The 13,813-nt window shown below is 44.4% G+C and overlaps 2 protein-coding genes across 5 annotated transcripts in view; both read right to left on the bottom strand.

Annotated features, from left to right (window-relative positions):
• Positions 1–2,817, bottom strand: part of MYO5C (myosin VC) — a 43,896-nt gene extending 41,079 nt beyond the window's left edge. Inside the window, exon 1 of the mRNA XM_044438762.1 lies at positions 2,791–2,817. Coding sequence (XP_044294697.1) covers positions 2,791–2,817 — 27 coding nt within the window. The remainder of the gene's footprint in view (positions 1–2,790) is intronic.
• A 4,960-nt stretch (positions 2,818–7,777) lies between these two features.
• The window catches only part of MYO5A (myosin VA), an 81,941-nt gene continuing 75,905 nt past the window's right edge, over positions 7,778–13,813 (bottom strand). For all 4 annotated transcript variants that reach the window (XM_044438758.1, XM_044438759.1, XM_044438760.1 and 1 more), the window contains 4 exons: positions 12,547–12,829; positions 10,797–10,971; positions 9,995–10,075; positions 7,778–9,466 (listed from right to left, as the gene is read on the bottom strand). In XM_044438758.1, the coding sequence (XP_044294693.1) occupies positions 9,314–9,466; positions 9,995–10,075; positions 10,797–10,971; positions 12,547–12,829 (692 nt within the window). In that variant the 3' untranslated portion in view covers positions 7,778–9,313. The remainder of the gene's footprint in view (positions 9,467–9,994; positions 10,076–10,796; positions 10,972–12,546; positions 12,830–13,813) is intronic.

Below are 13,813 nucleotides of genomic sequence, written 5' to 3'. Positions count from 1 at the left end.
TTCCAGTCTTCTAACATTCCTCATTTTAATGGGTCATTTGTAAATCGGAGACAACTTGATAGCAAACAATTTGGAACAGAACTTTCAGCAAAAAAATAATACTTGAGTATAAAGTTCATATTTAAAGCTGACAAACACATACATATAGAAAGTAATTCTTGCTTGTCTCATTAAGTACTTCAGTCTTCCCAATGGAAAGGAACCGATGTCCTTAAAAGATGCTTGCAAAAGTTTTGCCCCTCCCTGCTGCGGCCTGGCAACAGGTCCGTTGCCCAGAAGAAAGTTTTTCCCAAAGAGCATGAAACACATAACTGCTCCTTCACTGAGAATAGGACTCAGTCTTATCACTTACAGTGACTTAGCAACCATATGGCGGAGTGGGTATTCGGACCTAACACCAAATCATGGTCTGGCATTACTTTATTATTATTATTATTATTATTATTATTATTAAAACATTTCTATGCCGCCCCTTGCCGAAGCCTCGGGGAGGCTTACAACACAATAAAATACAAAAATAACAATATAAAATTAACAATATAAAATAAATAACAATGTAAAAGAAGTCGCCCTGGCCAGATAAAGAAGCAAATATTGTTAAGAATTAAAATGTTTAAATAAAAAGGTCTTCACCTGGCGCCGAAAAACAAATAACGACGGCGCCAGGCGGACCTCTCTGGGGAGCGCATTCCATAGATTGGGCGCCACCGCAGAGAAAGCCCTCCTCTGAGCACCTACCCTCCTAATTTCTTTCACGGAGGGTTCCCGGAGAAGGGCCTCTCCCGCTGATCTCAAGGGGCAGGCGGGCATATATGGACATGAGCGCTCCTTCAGGTAACCAGGACCCAAGCCATTTAGGGCTTTATTACACTGGTCAAGCAGGAGAATGTGGGTTTAAAAGAGTCATTTGTGGGGTAGAACTGTATTTTTACACTTGAATCCATCTACTGTTAGATGCCCTACCAACAGCCTCTAGGATGGAGGAGGGAAAGGGAAAGAGTGTAAGCAAGTTAGTTAGCTGGGTGTTAATTAGCTGCCAAGGTGCTGTAGTTGCTTTTCATGGCCCTAAATAGCTCAGAACCAAGTAATCCATGAGATCGCCTCTTCCTGTATCCATTTCCCTCATTTTGACATCCTGGAAGACTTGCTTTCTGTACTTACCTGCTGATGCTCACCTGGGCACACTGGCAAAGGTCTTCTTTAGGATGACCACCATGCGTAATCCTCTCCCCAGCAAGATCAAATCGACTCCTAGCATGGAGTGGTTTTGCCAAAAGCTAGAGAATGTCTGTTTAGCCAGGTGCTTCCCAGACTGCTGGCATTGCCTGCTTCCTTGGCTTATTTGAATACTATCCTTTTATGACTTTTTATTGTATCTATCAAGTTACTTTGTAAACTGCATGGGGATTTTTTTAAATGAAAAGTGTCATAAAAATGGAATAAATCCAGGATATTATTTTGATGGGTTGCTGAAAATGCCTGGGACAACCTTCCTCAAATAAACAGATCTGAGGAAGTCTGAGAACCTTTCAGATGCTTTTGGAATTGAAAACAAGGTGCAATTCATTCCTTTCCTTTGTTATTCTTTCCTTTATGTTATGTAATAACATAGCTATCTTTAAGACTGGATTTGGAAACTTGGTAGCATTTTGACTGAAGTGATGGAGGTTTTAAAAGATACACTGAAGTGGGGGTGATCACACTGGGATTCCTATAAGATCAGCAAAGGATTTATGCATGGAATGTTTGCCTACTATGTTCTTTGTTCTGGTATGTTTCTGCAACCCATTTATTGTAAATTGAGATGGCTTTTGTACATGAGAGGGTTTTAAGAACATGCATAGTCGGGAAGATGCTTCGCAGCCTCTTTTGGACGCTACTTCTATAATGTTGGCACTCACTCCTCTGTGATCCCCACAACACCAGCACAACCTTATTGGGCGATTACTGTTTCCCATCCCGTATATGCAACTCCCGTTAGAGTTTGGCGTTCCCCAGTCAGTGTATTTGTGCAGGTGAAGGTAGGGGTATTTCTCTGCAGTGTAATTCTGCAACTGCTGTTAAAAGTTACAAAACCCGGGCAAGCATCACAGCCACCGCATTCACTACACGGGCGTAGGGCTGCAGCCCGCCTTGGTCTCTCTTTGGCGCCATTCATGTCAAAGGCTGTACTCGAAGCTCCCAGAGGAGTTTACAGACCTCGGCAACTTCACTGACCATCCTGGGAACGCTTCTGCCTTCAGACTAAGTAACCCCGGAGGGGTTAATCCTGAGTCGGTGGACGCTGCAGCCATGCCTTAGGCCGAGTGGGAGGGCTGATCGTCCGAGCACCCCAGTCCCGCTCTCTGCAAAGTGCTTGGCCAGAGTTTTGGCACACGCGGTGCCTCCAAGGAGGGAGGGAGGGAGCCAGAAGAGGCCCTTCCTCATTCCGCCGCACTAGCGTCGCCAAGTGCGGCACCTTTTCCGCGTCCCTCCGCGGCGGGCGGCCCCGGGCGTTTCTCACCCTCCCTGCCCTCTTCCCAGGCAGCAGGGCGCCCTCCTGCTCGCCCCCGACCCCGCGCCGTCCCCGCGCCGCGGCTTCCCCCGCGCCCCATATGGCGCCCGGGGCATCCCGCGTTGCCGGGCATCAGCGGCGGCATCAGGGCTACTCGGGAGTAAGGCGGCCGCGCCGGGGGAGGGACCGCGGCGCCGGGCTTGCACGGGGCTCCCCGCCGACGGGGGCTCCCCCCCCGGGGTGCGCCTGCCCGGCCGGCAGCGCCGTGGAGCCGGGCAAGGGCCGCCGCGGCTTACCTGCGTGTACAGGTGGGCGAGCGCCATGAGGCCCCGGGGGAGGCGCGCCCCGGCGAGCGGAGCGAGGCCAGGGGCGGGCGGGCGGCGGCGGCGGCGGGGCTCCCTCGCGCGTGCCCTCCCGGCGGGCGCCCGGGCGGAGGTGGAGCCTCCGGCGCAGCGCCACGTTCGTTTGCCCAGCGAGCACTTACTGAACGGCTCCCCCCCCCCGCCGCTCCCCTCCCTCCCCTCCCCGCCGGGAAGGCTGGCCCAGGGCCGCGGCCGCCTCGCTCCCCCGCCCCGGCGCCCGGGGAGTCGTACCTGGCGGGAAGCAGGTGGCGGGCGGGGCCCGGGCTTGGCTGCCCCCGCGGAGGCCCGTGGGGGTCGGTGGCCACCTGAGCCTCGACTCGGCGCCGGAGTGCGAGCCCGGAGCCCCGGTTAGTCGCGCTGGACAGGCGGTGGACGAGTTAGATCGGGATGAAGGCGTCTCTGGGGTCGCCCCGCTGGAGTCAGGGTCAAGTGTCTTGGAATCGGTGGACAAGTTAGAACTGGACATAGTGATACGTGGAGTAGATACGCGGAGCCTTCTTAAGTCATGAGTCAGTCGTGACTTACTTGTCGCAGTCATTTGAGTGGGTCTACTCTCAATCCGGACTGAACCTACCTTTTGGGGGTGGGACGTAGCAGAAGGAACTCACATCGCGAGGGTTATCTCGAGCATGTCCCAGCCCTAGGGAAGAAGCGAGCAAATTCAGCAGATAGTAAGCACAGGAGTTAAGCCCCCACCCGACCCTGTTTGGGCGGGTTCTCAGGATACTGCAGCTGCCGAGGCTATCGCTATTGTAGGGTGGGGAGCGAGGTCAAGGTTTGGCGGAATGAGAACCTCTCCTGGTTCTTCAGTAGAAGACTGACCTGTTGCAAAGAGAAGGCCTGCCTCCCCCCAGCACCATCTGGGTTCAGAAGAGCGCCTGCATGCACTGCCCTCGGTGCTTGGGGAAGGACCGTTCAGTCTCATCAGCTGTTCTCCTGGAAAAAGTGTGTTTGTGAGAGACTGACCCACCCTAGCTGCTGCTTCCACTTTATAAGAATGCCATAACATCCCAAAGTTTCAGCTGTCGCCACTGATGTGAGCCGATCCCTCAGAGACCCTCCAACTAGCTGCTTTTATTATGAACCATGAAAATGGCACACGGCAGTGAGCCAACGCTCAAGTGTGCTAGCAGAGTTTTGGAGGCTGAATATTAAAATAAAAGGCAGATTGAAAGGAAAACGTTGTTGGGCATGACAAGCAAGCCCTGGGCTACTTTGTCATCATCCAGGCTGCAATACTGCCCCGCCACCAAACCTGGTTTTTAATTTGCTTTTAGTTTGAGTATTGCAGAAAAGTCGCTCACTACTTTCTATCTTCCTGGTTGACCAGACACATACGGCTTTTTCTGGACTGTATTTACAGTGGCTGCAAGGCCCCTCCCGAGTAAATGTTAGTAGCCCCCCCTCTCAGTGCACTCACGCTCCTTTCTCTGCAATTTTTAGTAGGCCAGGGACAGGTAGTCCAACAGAGGTTCCTCTTCCACCATGAGTTGTGCCAGCGAAAGATGGGAAATTGCAATGGAGCAGTATCTGAACTGCCACTAGTTGCCCACTCCTAGTTGCTCAGCATTGCTTAGGTATGACCTGTTGCAAAAGTGGCACCTGTGACTAACAGGGCCAATTGTCATCTAAAACAAATTCTATTAATGAACAGAAATGGATTTTGGTGCAGAGATTCCCACAAATGCAGTGGAAAGTTTAAGACAATCTACTGGGTAAGAGGCTTTGCTCTCAGTTATGTTCATCACGGGGTTAAGGCCACTTGCTTAGATCAAGCTTACTATCAAAAGGATTTTGAAGGCCCAGGACAAATATATCCCCCTCCCCCAGAAAATGTTCCCTTTCAACACCCCCACACACAAATCCATTTGCTTTACTGTTTTCCCCTAGTTTTAGCTGAAGGATGGGCTGCATTGAAGCTGAGATACAAATAGTTAGAAACAGTCATTTCTAGAAGCAGCTCCCCAACTTCCAACTTCTTAACCCAAAGTAACTACCGTAGTTTGATAGGGTGAAAATTGCTAAGAGCACAAGAAATGGAAGAATCAATTTCATAGGCCCAACTCATGCATTACTTCAGTTGCTGAGGAACCGTATCCGTAGGTTTGCACCCATGGCGTGGGAGGGGTGCATTTTGAGGTTGGTGAAAGTACTACAACACAACACAACACTTGAGCTAAAGCTGCAATCCTATACACACTTATGAGTGTATTACTTATTTAGCCTATTTTAACTCTACGGAACTGCTCCTATTCACACAAGAGACAAAAAAGACTTAACTGTTGTTTTTTTATTTGGACATTTTCGTGATAGCTAAGATACAGCATTTTTGTAGCATACATTTACTAAATACAATGTCCGACACAATGACAGTTCCAAGCATATGTCATTCTGATACCATTTTGGTTTCCATCTAAGCACTGTGGCAGTATCTAGTAGGGGAAAAACTGTTGTCAAAGGCTTTCCTTCCAAAAAAATTGTACACATTTTAAAATAGTAATTTTTGAAGAATTTTTAATGCAGTACATTGAAATGTGTCCAGTTTACATCTTAAATAAACGAGACCCTCAGCTTTCAAATGCTGGTGGATTTGAGATATGGGGAAAACGGTAAGAGGTGTTATGATCCCAAGTGGACTTTGAGAAATGCACTACTTGGATCAAGAGGACTTATGTCCGTGTACCAGCCCCAAAAGAGAGATGATCCATTGTAAATGCCAGCCATGTATAGAACCAGGACTGCCATAATTGTCCCATTTACACAGAAAGCCTTCCATCTGGAAGAGAGAGGGTTGTCTGAAGGTCACAGCCATGTAGTCACAGAAGGAGATGTGCAAATCCATTTCACCAATCCACAAAGGATTCCCCTTTTAATCATGGTGGGATTCCGTGTGGTAGCGTGGGGCAAAGCACACACGCAACAGCTGTTTCTCATGTAAATGATGCATGTAGCAAACAGGATCTCTAGGTTGAGGCAAATGTATTTTAAGTGCAGTATACTAGTCCTTACTTGTAAAGGTCCAGGGTGCAATCCTGCATACCCCTACATGCAAATATGTTCCAGTAACTAGTTAGGACATTAAAATTGTGCACAAGATTCCATATATTAGTATTTAATAAAACGAATTTTAAAGGTATTTCAAGTTCCATCCCAGACTGAAGTTGAAGAAACATTTTGCTAAGCAATGGACACAAGATTATGTTGCAGAAATGGGGGTGGGAAATCTGAAACCTAATGAGGTAATCTTTGTTTAATACTTCAGATTTGTACATTTCAAAGGGCTCTCAATTAGTTTTCCAGCATTTCCAGACTATTCCATATCGAATCAACAAAAAAATTCAGACATGTCCACATTAAAAGAGCATAACCATGCTTTAAAGGAAAAAAGGATGACCAGAATGGTATTAGATTTAAAGACTCTAACCCTGCAAAACTCAAATGAATTTTATATTGTGAGTTTTATATTGTGTACCATCACTAAACTTAAGAAAAGTGCATGTAAAATACTGTTACATAAAGTACTTGATGAATTACAAAATACTAGTTAAACATAGAAACATCTTCCGTTAAAACATGTGAAGCAGCATAGAATTTTAATGTGATAAAATGTAATATTGTTAAACAACTGAAAATAAGGATATTGTCTATAAACATCTACCACCTCTGGAAGTAAACAAGGTACAGTAAGGCTTTTTATTTTTTACAAGTAAACAACATGAAAAAAATAAAAAAAATACATTTAAACATTTATCACTTCTGGAGTAGTCAAGTTTCTTGGGATTAGTTTCTTCTACCAAAATGAAGCGCAGGATTCCAGTTAATTCAGAGGATCAGTAGGATACCGGAGATTTTTTAGTTAGGGTTTTAATTTTTAAAAGTGCTGCTGTCTCCATAAATCAGTTGTATTACAACTTTCTCATAACAAGCTAGGAATCCAGTGAAAATTTGAGAAGCTAGTATACTCCAACATAATTAAAAAAGTCATGACCATCTGAGGCTGTGGTCAATTCTGGACTTATTTTACATTCGTCACTCCCATGTTTGCCCAGAGCTCCTTGATTATAACCTACCACTGCTACCTATAAGCCACAGAAAATGTCTGTTTGACACTGCATTTTAAAGTCGTTCTGGAGAGAAGAAAAATCCGTGTTAAAAGTCATTTTTGTAAACTTGGTGCCAAATGTAAAGTAAACATATTCAAGTAAAGACCTTTTCATTTACCATAAATAAATTCTTAATGCTTGCATGTAAGTACCTGAATAATTCCTAAAACAACCAGCAACATAAAAGCTCCGTCAGCAACAAAATCACACAAGATGTGGCTGGGGTCAGGGGAGAAAACCCAAATCAGCTTTTAAGAACAGTACTATCAAAACTGACATTCTCTTTGCTTTTATCAGGGATCATGTATCGGTTGCATGTCTTTTTCATGTAAAAGATATTTGAAACGTACTGCTCTTCTCAAGAGACTGCAACCTGGTTCTGAGGATGTGCAAAACTCATATTGGGTACCAGAACATTTTAAACAGTATGCCTTTTCAGCATATAGATATGTTTTAAAATAAAAAATTGCTATAATACATTAAGATATTGCACGTGACAATTTCTAAATATGTGATTTCTTCCTATGTATAGCTGAACATCACTAATCCCATTTCTTTAAAAAAAAAAGCAGGCCCAGAAACATGGAGCAAGGCTTGTCAGACATCGTTAGGTCAGGCCTGGCCTGAAGCTAACGAGCATCCAGAATGTGAGAAATCCTGGCAAAATCTTTTTGTCAAGCAGTGTTCTTGCTTTTAACCTGACCAGTGAAATACTCCCACTGATGCAGAAGCACAGTCTTTTGATGTGCATCAAAATCAGGGGTTGCTTTACATCTCTATCAATGAATGCATAGCAAGTTCTTAAAGTATCCATGGGATTGGGGATAAAATAGATTTGCCTTTATTTTCATTTAAAATGCATGTCCTCCCCCAACAAAGAAGCTCTCCAAAACAAGTATTTAAATATACACACTGCCATTACAAATCTGGCAGCCAAGGTGAAAAGCATACGCCAATATGATAAATAAATACTAAAATATAATATGGGTGGGTTTTGTTCATTGAACTCAAGAACTTGAATACTTTAGTAAATAGACGTAAACCATTATGCAGCTTCCAGTTTGTTATTTGTGCTTAGTTACCATTTCCTATTACCAGTGATATTTCTAGACATTCGCAGAAATCCTGTAAAGACTGGACTATTAACGTTGTGGGGTTTTAAAATCTGTACTTCTTTCCCCTAACTATTGTCGTACATTTAAAAGAACACGGCACACAGCAGCTTTTTGATATGTTTTGAAACAGTACTAACTAATGAACAGCGACACGGCACTATGTGGTAAGACAAAAGACTTTTCGATACTTCAGCATTTATGCCACTCTGACATAAACAGGGAAGCTGCTTGACAGATTATCTCCTGGGCTGAGATTTATTATGAACCTCTCCTATACAAGCTCCCTTGAAGTGAATGAAGCCTTCTCCAAGAGTATGACATTTTATGCCGCCCCTGTCCACTTGAGCGGAGTTCGTGTGGGCCAAATTCCTGGTAGGTTGTGTTCTGTACTGCCAGTTTGCACTTTGGTTCCAATCTCTAACATATATAGAAGATAGCCCTAAATGCTTATATACTTCACTAAAAGTCATGCCTTACCTAATTCCCTGGTCCTCTCTCATCTGCATCTGCCAGCAGATCACATATGACTTAATTATGGAGAAATGTATTATGAAGGAGCTAAACTGCCCCCTCAGCTTTATCAGAACATGGATCAGAAACACAGGATGGATCGAGTGTACACGGTGAAGCGTTCATGTTGGAAGCAGCTAACGGCATCTATTCCACAAGTGCACAGGCGACCGGAATCTGCGGTGGATGGCCACTTCAAACATGATGGTGTAATCTCGGATCCTGGAATGTGTGAAGTGGTCCTCCACCTGGCTACACTGGGGAAATGGGGTCCCCATCAGGTGGCGCCAAGGGTAACGGGTTCCTCTTGCCCACAGGCAGTGGTCCGAATAGCAATGATTTCTTCTTGGCCACTTTTGTCCTCAGAGAAAAAACAGAGAGGAAACCTGTTCCTTGGATGATTGGCCACCAACTGACTACACCTCTGACTTCAAATCTAAGACAGCTGATGACCTACAGGGAGATTTAAAAACACACTTTAGCTCTGTACTGAAAAATGTCTAATTCTGAAAACATTATGTAGACCTCAGGATGAGAATGGTGAATTTGTATAAATGGGTATGTTTCCATCAGCTTTCCGCTGTGAGTCAGTTATGCAGCATTCCAGCTTTCTGCAGTGCATTTTAGGGTATCAACAATATTTTCTCCTGCCCTCCCTCCCTCACCCCCAGCTGCGTTCATTTTAATTGTTAGAGATTAGAGATCAACGGCTAACTATATCCTTGCACCTCAGACGCGAGTAAGGAACCCTAGGCCCAAACTGGCTGGAATCTGAATGGTTTCTAAAGCAAGAGATGAGGGATTAAATGGAAAAGTAACAGGGAAAATATGCTTGGCATCCATCAGCAGCTGAGGAGAGTCTTTCCTGTCCCGCATACGCATCTGCAAAGAGAAGAACAGACTGCGTTAATATATTATGTATTTCAGCAGATGTATACCCCAGCCTTCAAAGATTGCAAGCAAGGCAACATGAAATTTAAAAATAGTCACAGATAAAACTATGGGCGCCACTGTTGTGAAAAAGAGGCAGCACAGAATGTTATTTCTGAACTAAGTAACAGGGAGAGTCTCAAAGTTATAGCAGCGTACTTCATCTGGACTGCTTGTGTGCAGTTGGTAGAGGGCTGTTGGGGGCATTTTTGGCAGACGTTGCAGCGTGAGGCAAATACGTGTTGCCACTGACTGGGTTTTGCAAAACACAACCACCCCTTGTGGACTGGTACACAGATCAAGCAAGGTGGGTAGTTTAGGGGAAGCAGCCACCCTGACAACCCATGGCTTATTCTAGGGCTGTAGCATAGGTCCAGCAAGAAGAGAAATATGGCCATCCTTATCTTGGACATGATCTTTATCACCATCATCTTACAAACTGAACATGTGCTAAGGGAAAGGGCAGAAAATATTTCTTACCTGTATTGTCCGGATAAAGGACACAGACACCCTTTCTTCAAACTCATTGACTGGAGTATACAAGTTCAAAACTTTCACAATCTGTTAGAAAAACAAATATACGTTCATTCATTATATTTATATGCTACCCCTTTTCCTTCCAAGAAACTCAAGACAGCTTACAATTTTTTTCCTGCTCTCAACCATATCCCCACAACAACCCTGTGAGGTAGGTTGGACTGCAAGTCTTTGACTGGCCCAGAGTCACCCATGTGCAGCCTGGAGCCCAGAACGCCTGCATCCCAGTCCCACACTCTTAACCACACCACCACACTGGCTTTCTTATATATCTTTCTCTTGTTAACAAATTTGTCCTTGATATATACCCCAACGGTTTAAACAAAGCTTTCAAGAAGTTTTCACTCCACCCCTACCCTTCTCTTAGTTTTGAGATGTGTAATTCTTCAAAAAAATACACTCTTTATAGGCCATAGCAATGATGATCTGGAAAGAATTCCAAATATGTCTTCCTCCATAATAAAACGAAGATACTTTGGCCTTAGTGTACCTTTGTATATTCTCCCTTAAATAAGTGAATGTAAAACCAAGAGTTTAAAAAAGAGCTGTCCGTACAGGAACCTGCATTTGACATGAACATTTATGGAGCTCAGTCCCTTCGTATAATTTAGTTCTTACGCTTGACGCTTTGGAAGTGAGTCTTTTACTGTCAGAGGAAAGCAGCCGATCAACACACAGCACAAGGGCCAGGCTGGAAGCGTCCTTCCAACTGAGTCAGGTACCAGCAGGAGGAGGGCTGAGTTACCTGTGCAGTAGTTAGGGAGTTGCACATGGAACAAATGGCCTCGGCGTCCTCGTCGGTTTTCTTTTTCACCTGCAGCAACTGAGCTGCCTGGATAAGAGGCTCCAGAGTTTCCTTAGCTCCACTATTCATCAGATTTTTGTCACGCAGCCATTCTTCAAGCTGACTTACGTTATACCTGTATGTTTAATACATATACACAAATTACCACAGCCTTTAAGATCATTTTCAATCAGCCTGAGCTGGAGAAAAAGATTCTTAATCTGCTCTTGCTCAATTACTGCCCTTCATAAAATATTCTGTAAATTATTGAACAAACATTCTGTTCCACCAGTGGCAGCAGCTCCTAGTTCCCAGCACAACTGTTCAGTAATTATGCACAATGCCCTGAGATGGAAAAACCTTTAGATATTTTGGAGTAAATGCCCCCAAACTCCAGCCCTTTGGCTTTTACTTTACTTGCTGTTTCAATGCAGGATAATTTTTTATTTTATTTGTCATTAATTAGACTGCTTTTATATTAAGCATAGTAAGATCCCACCCCTCCACACAAACAATTATTTTTATTTTTAAAAACCCCAATGCTTGAACTAGGCTGCCATATAAAAATAAAAGCTAATAGCTAATTTATCTTGTTTAGGATTTATATTATATTATTGTAAGCCATCCAGAGACGACAGTGATGGACAGCCTATAAATGTCCTAAATAAATAAAACATTACATGAACATTGGATGATTTAGCAGGTCATTCCATTAAAAAACATGAAATTGGAGCAAATGCTCCTATTCTCTGTATGGTGTGCTAATGAAAGAGATACAGGTCACTTCTCATCCCATAAATCACAGATCAGCAACTGAGCTGGTACTTGAAACTGGCCTGCAGTATTTTTTTTATTTATTTAAAACATTTTTATCCCATTCTTTCCAATAAAACGGCTCAGGACGGCTTACAATGATTAAAATCCTTTCCCTATGATGTCCACCAAAAATCCAATTTCCCTCTCATGAGGAGACCCCTTTTTCGCCTTGAAATGTTGATGTTGGAACAGGCAGGCAGGCAGGCAGGGTGGCCCCAGTGAATGTACGGGCTCTTGACCTTTCTTGCGCTGGCTCTGCCCTGCTCTCTCCCCTCTCCTCACACAGCATTTTGATCCTTCTATCGCTCCTGGCAGCACAGTTGCAAGCACTAATTCTCCCTTGCCAGCTGATTCATCCCTGCACCACACTACCACAAACAAGCAAATGCATCTTTTACACCTGAGATGATAAGTCAAAGTTCCATCCTGAAGGGCTTGGTCTGGAAAAACAAACTTTGCTTCAAGTTGCAAGGTCTTCTCTGATTAAATATCGGACATTCTCAAGTCCTTTTCCTACCCTTTCCATTACCAACAACCTTCTTTCTACATGAGGGACGATATCAGGACAATGAAGGCACCTCACCACTGCATATATGAGCATCGTGTGACCCGGACTATCTGCTGAACTCCTGCAAACCTTCCCCTACTGGAGAGAGGGTTGCATGAGAGAAAGGTGTGCAGGAGCCAGATGTATTCCCTGAGCAATATATGACAAGGTAACTAACCTGCAGCCTCACCATGTTTAGAGACTCAGCAATTTAGCCTTGGTCCAGATCCCTTCTCTGCAGGACAATAAATGCCCAAGTCTGAAACAATCCCCTGCTTTAGTAGAATGCATTATTGTGCCCAGCAGTGTATCTGAGAAGGCTGGAAACGGAAGAGAAGGTAGTCTCACCTAATCTGCATCCCTTTGCTCCAGGAGCACATGTCTTTCCTCAGGAGAAGGTTGTTGAGAGTCACAGCCCCAATGATGTAGAACATCTGTTTGACCACCTGCTTGATCAGCTCTGGATCCATTCCATGTTGACACATGGTGGAGTGGAAGGCATTCAGCTGCCGAATGATTGAGTCCAGGGTGTACGTTCCTTCATCAGCGATGCTGGAGGTTCTCTTTCGGAGGCCAGTTGGCTTCACCCCGGACACCCCTTGGATTGTTTCATGTTCCAGCATCCCTGAAACTGTGTAACACCAGCATTAACATAGCTAAGAACCCCGAAGGCAAAAACTAAGATGTCAGAAAGGTCAATGTGAATACACTTAATTCGTTTGTTTTAAATATTCATATGCTACTATCTTTTAACAAGAAAGAATTGTCAATTTGGATTGTGTTTTATACATCAATCAAGTTGTGTGTATTAGGAGAGGAAATGATATTTATGTATATCTGAATAAACTGACAGAAATTTGCAAGCTCCAGTGTTAAAATAGCTTAATAGGCAATTATATTAACTGGACTTAACTCAGATGTCCAAAATTATTTTCCTTAAACATACTTGTAGTGTCAGTCATACTGCTTTAACAAATAGCCTGTTGTACCACTGACCCGCCTGGAAACTTCCTACCAAGCCAAGACACAACACAAAGAGTTCAGACAACACAGAAGCAGAGCAAAAGAATCTGGCATGGTTGGTAGTGAACAATACTTTTTATCAATAAACGAGGTAGAGACCCAAATGATGCATGCAGAACCAATTAAAATGTCTGCCAGATTTTGGGTAGCAGGAACTTCTGCTACTCACCACACTCCTGGAAAAAATCTTGGATGTCGACTGGTAGCTCCCTTATTTGGTGTTGTTTAGCCACAAAGTCATGCCTGACCCATCGCGACCCCATGGACAACACTCCTCCAGACTCTCCTGTCCTCCACCGTCCCCCGGAGTCCACTCAAGCCCACACCCACTGCCCCAGTGACCCCATCCAGCCACCTCAACTTCTGCCGTTTGGTACTCTCCATGGGGTTTTCATGGCAAGGATACTGGAGTGGGTTGCCATTTCCTTCTCCAGTGGATCAGCTTTTGTCAGAGCTCTCTGCTATGACCTGCCCATCTTGGGACCCTAAAGAGCACTGTATGAATGGAAGAGCACTCTGCTGGATCATACCAAAGGGCTATCGAATGCAGGATTCCGTTTCTCACAGTGGCCAACCTCAAGGAGATCACACA

This window comes from Varanus komodoensis, unplaced genomic scaffold (genome assembly GCF_004798865.1).
Source record: "Varanus komodoensis strain SLA01 unplaced genomic scaffold, ASM479886v1 scaffold33, whole genome shotgun sequence".
NCBI lineage: Eukaryota > Metazoa > Chordata > Lepidosauria > Squamata > Varanidae > Varanus > Varanus komodoensis.
This window is presented reverse-complemented; position numbering and strand designations above follow the sequence as displayed.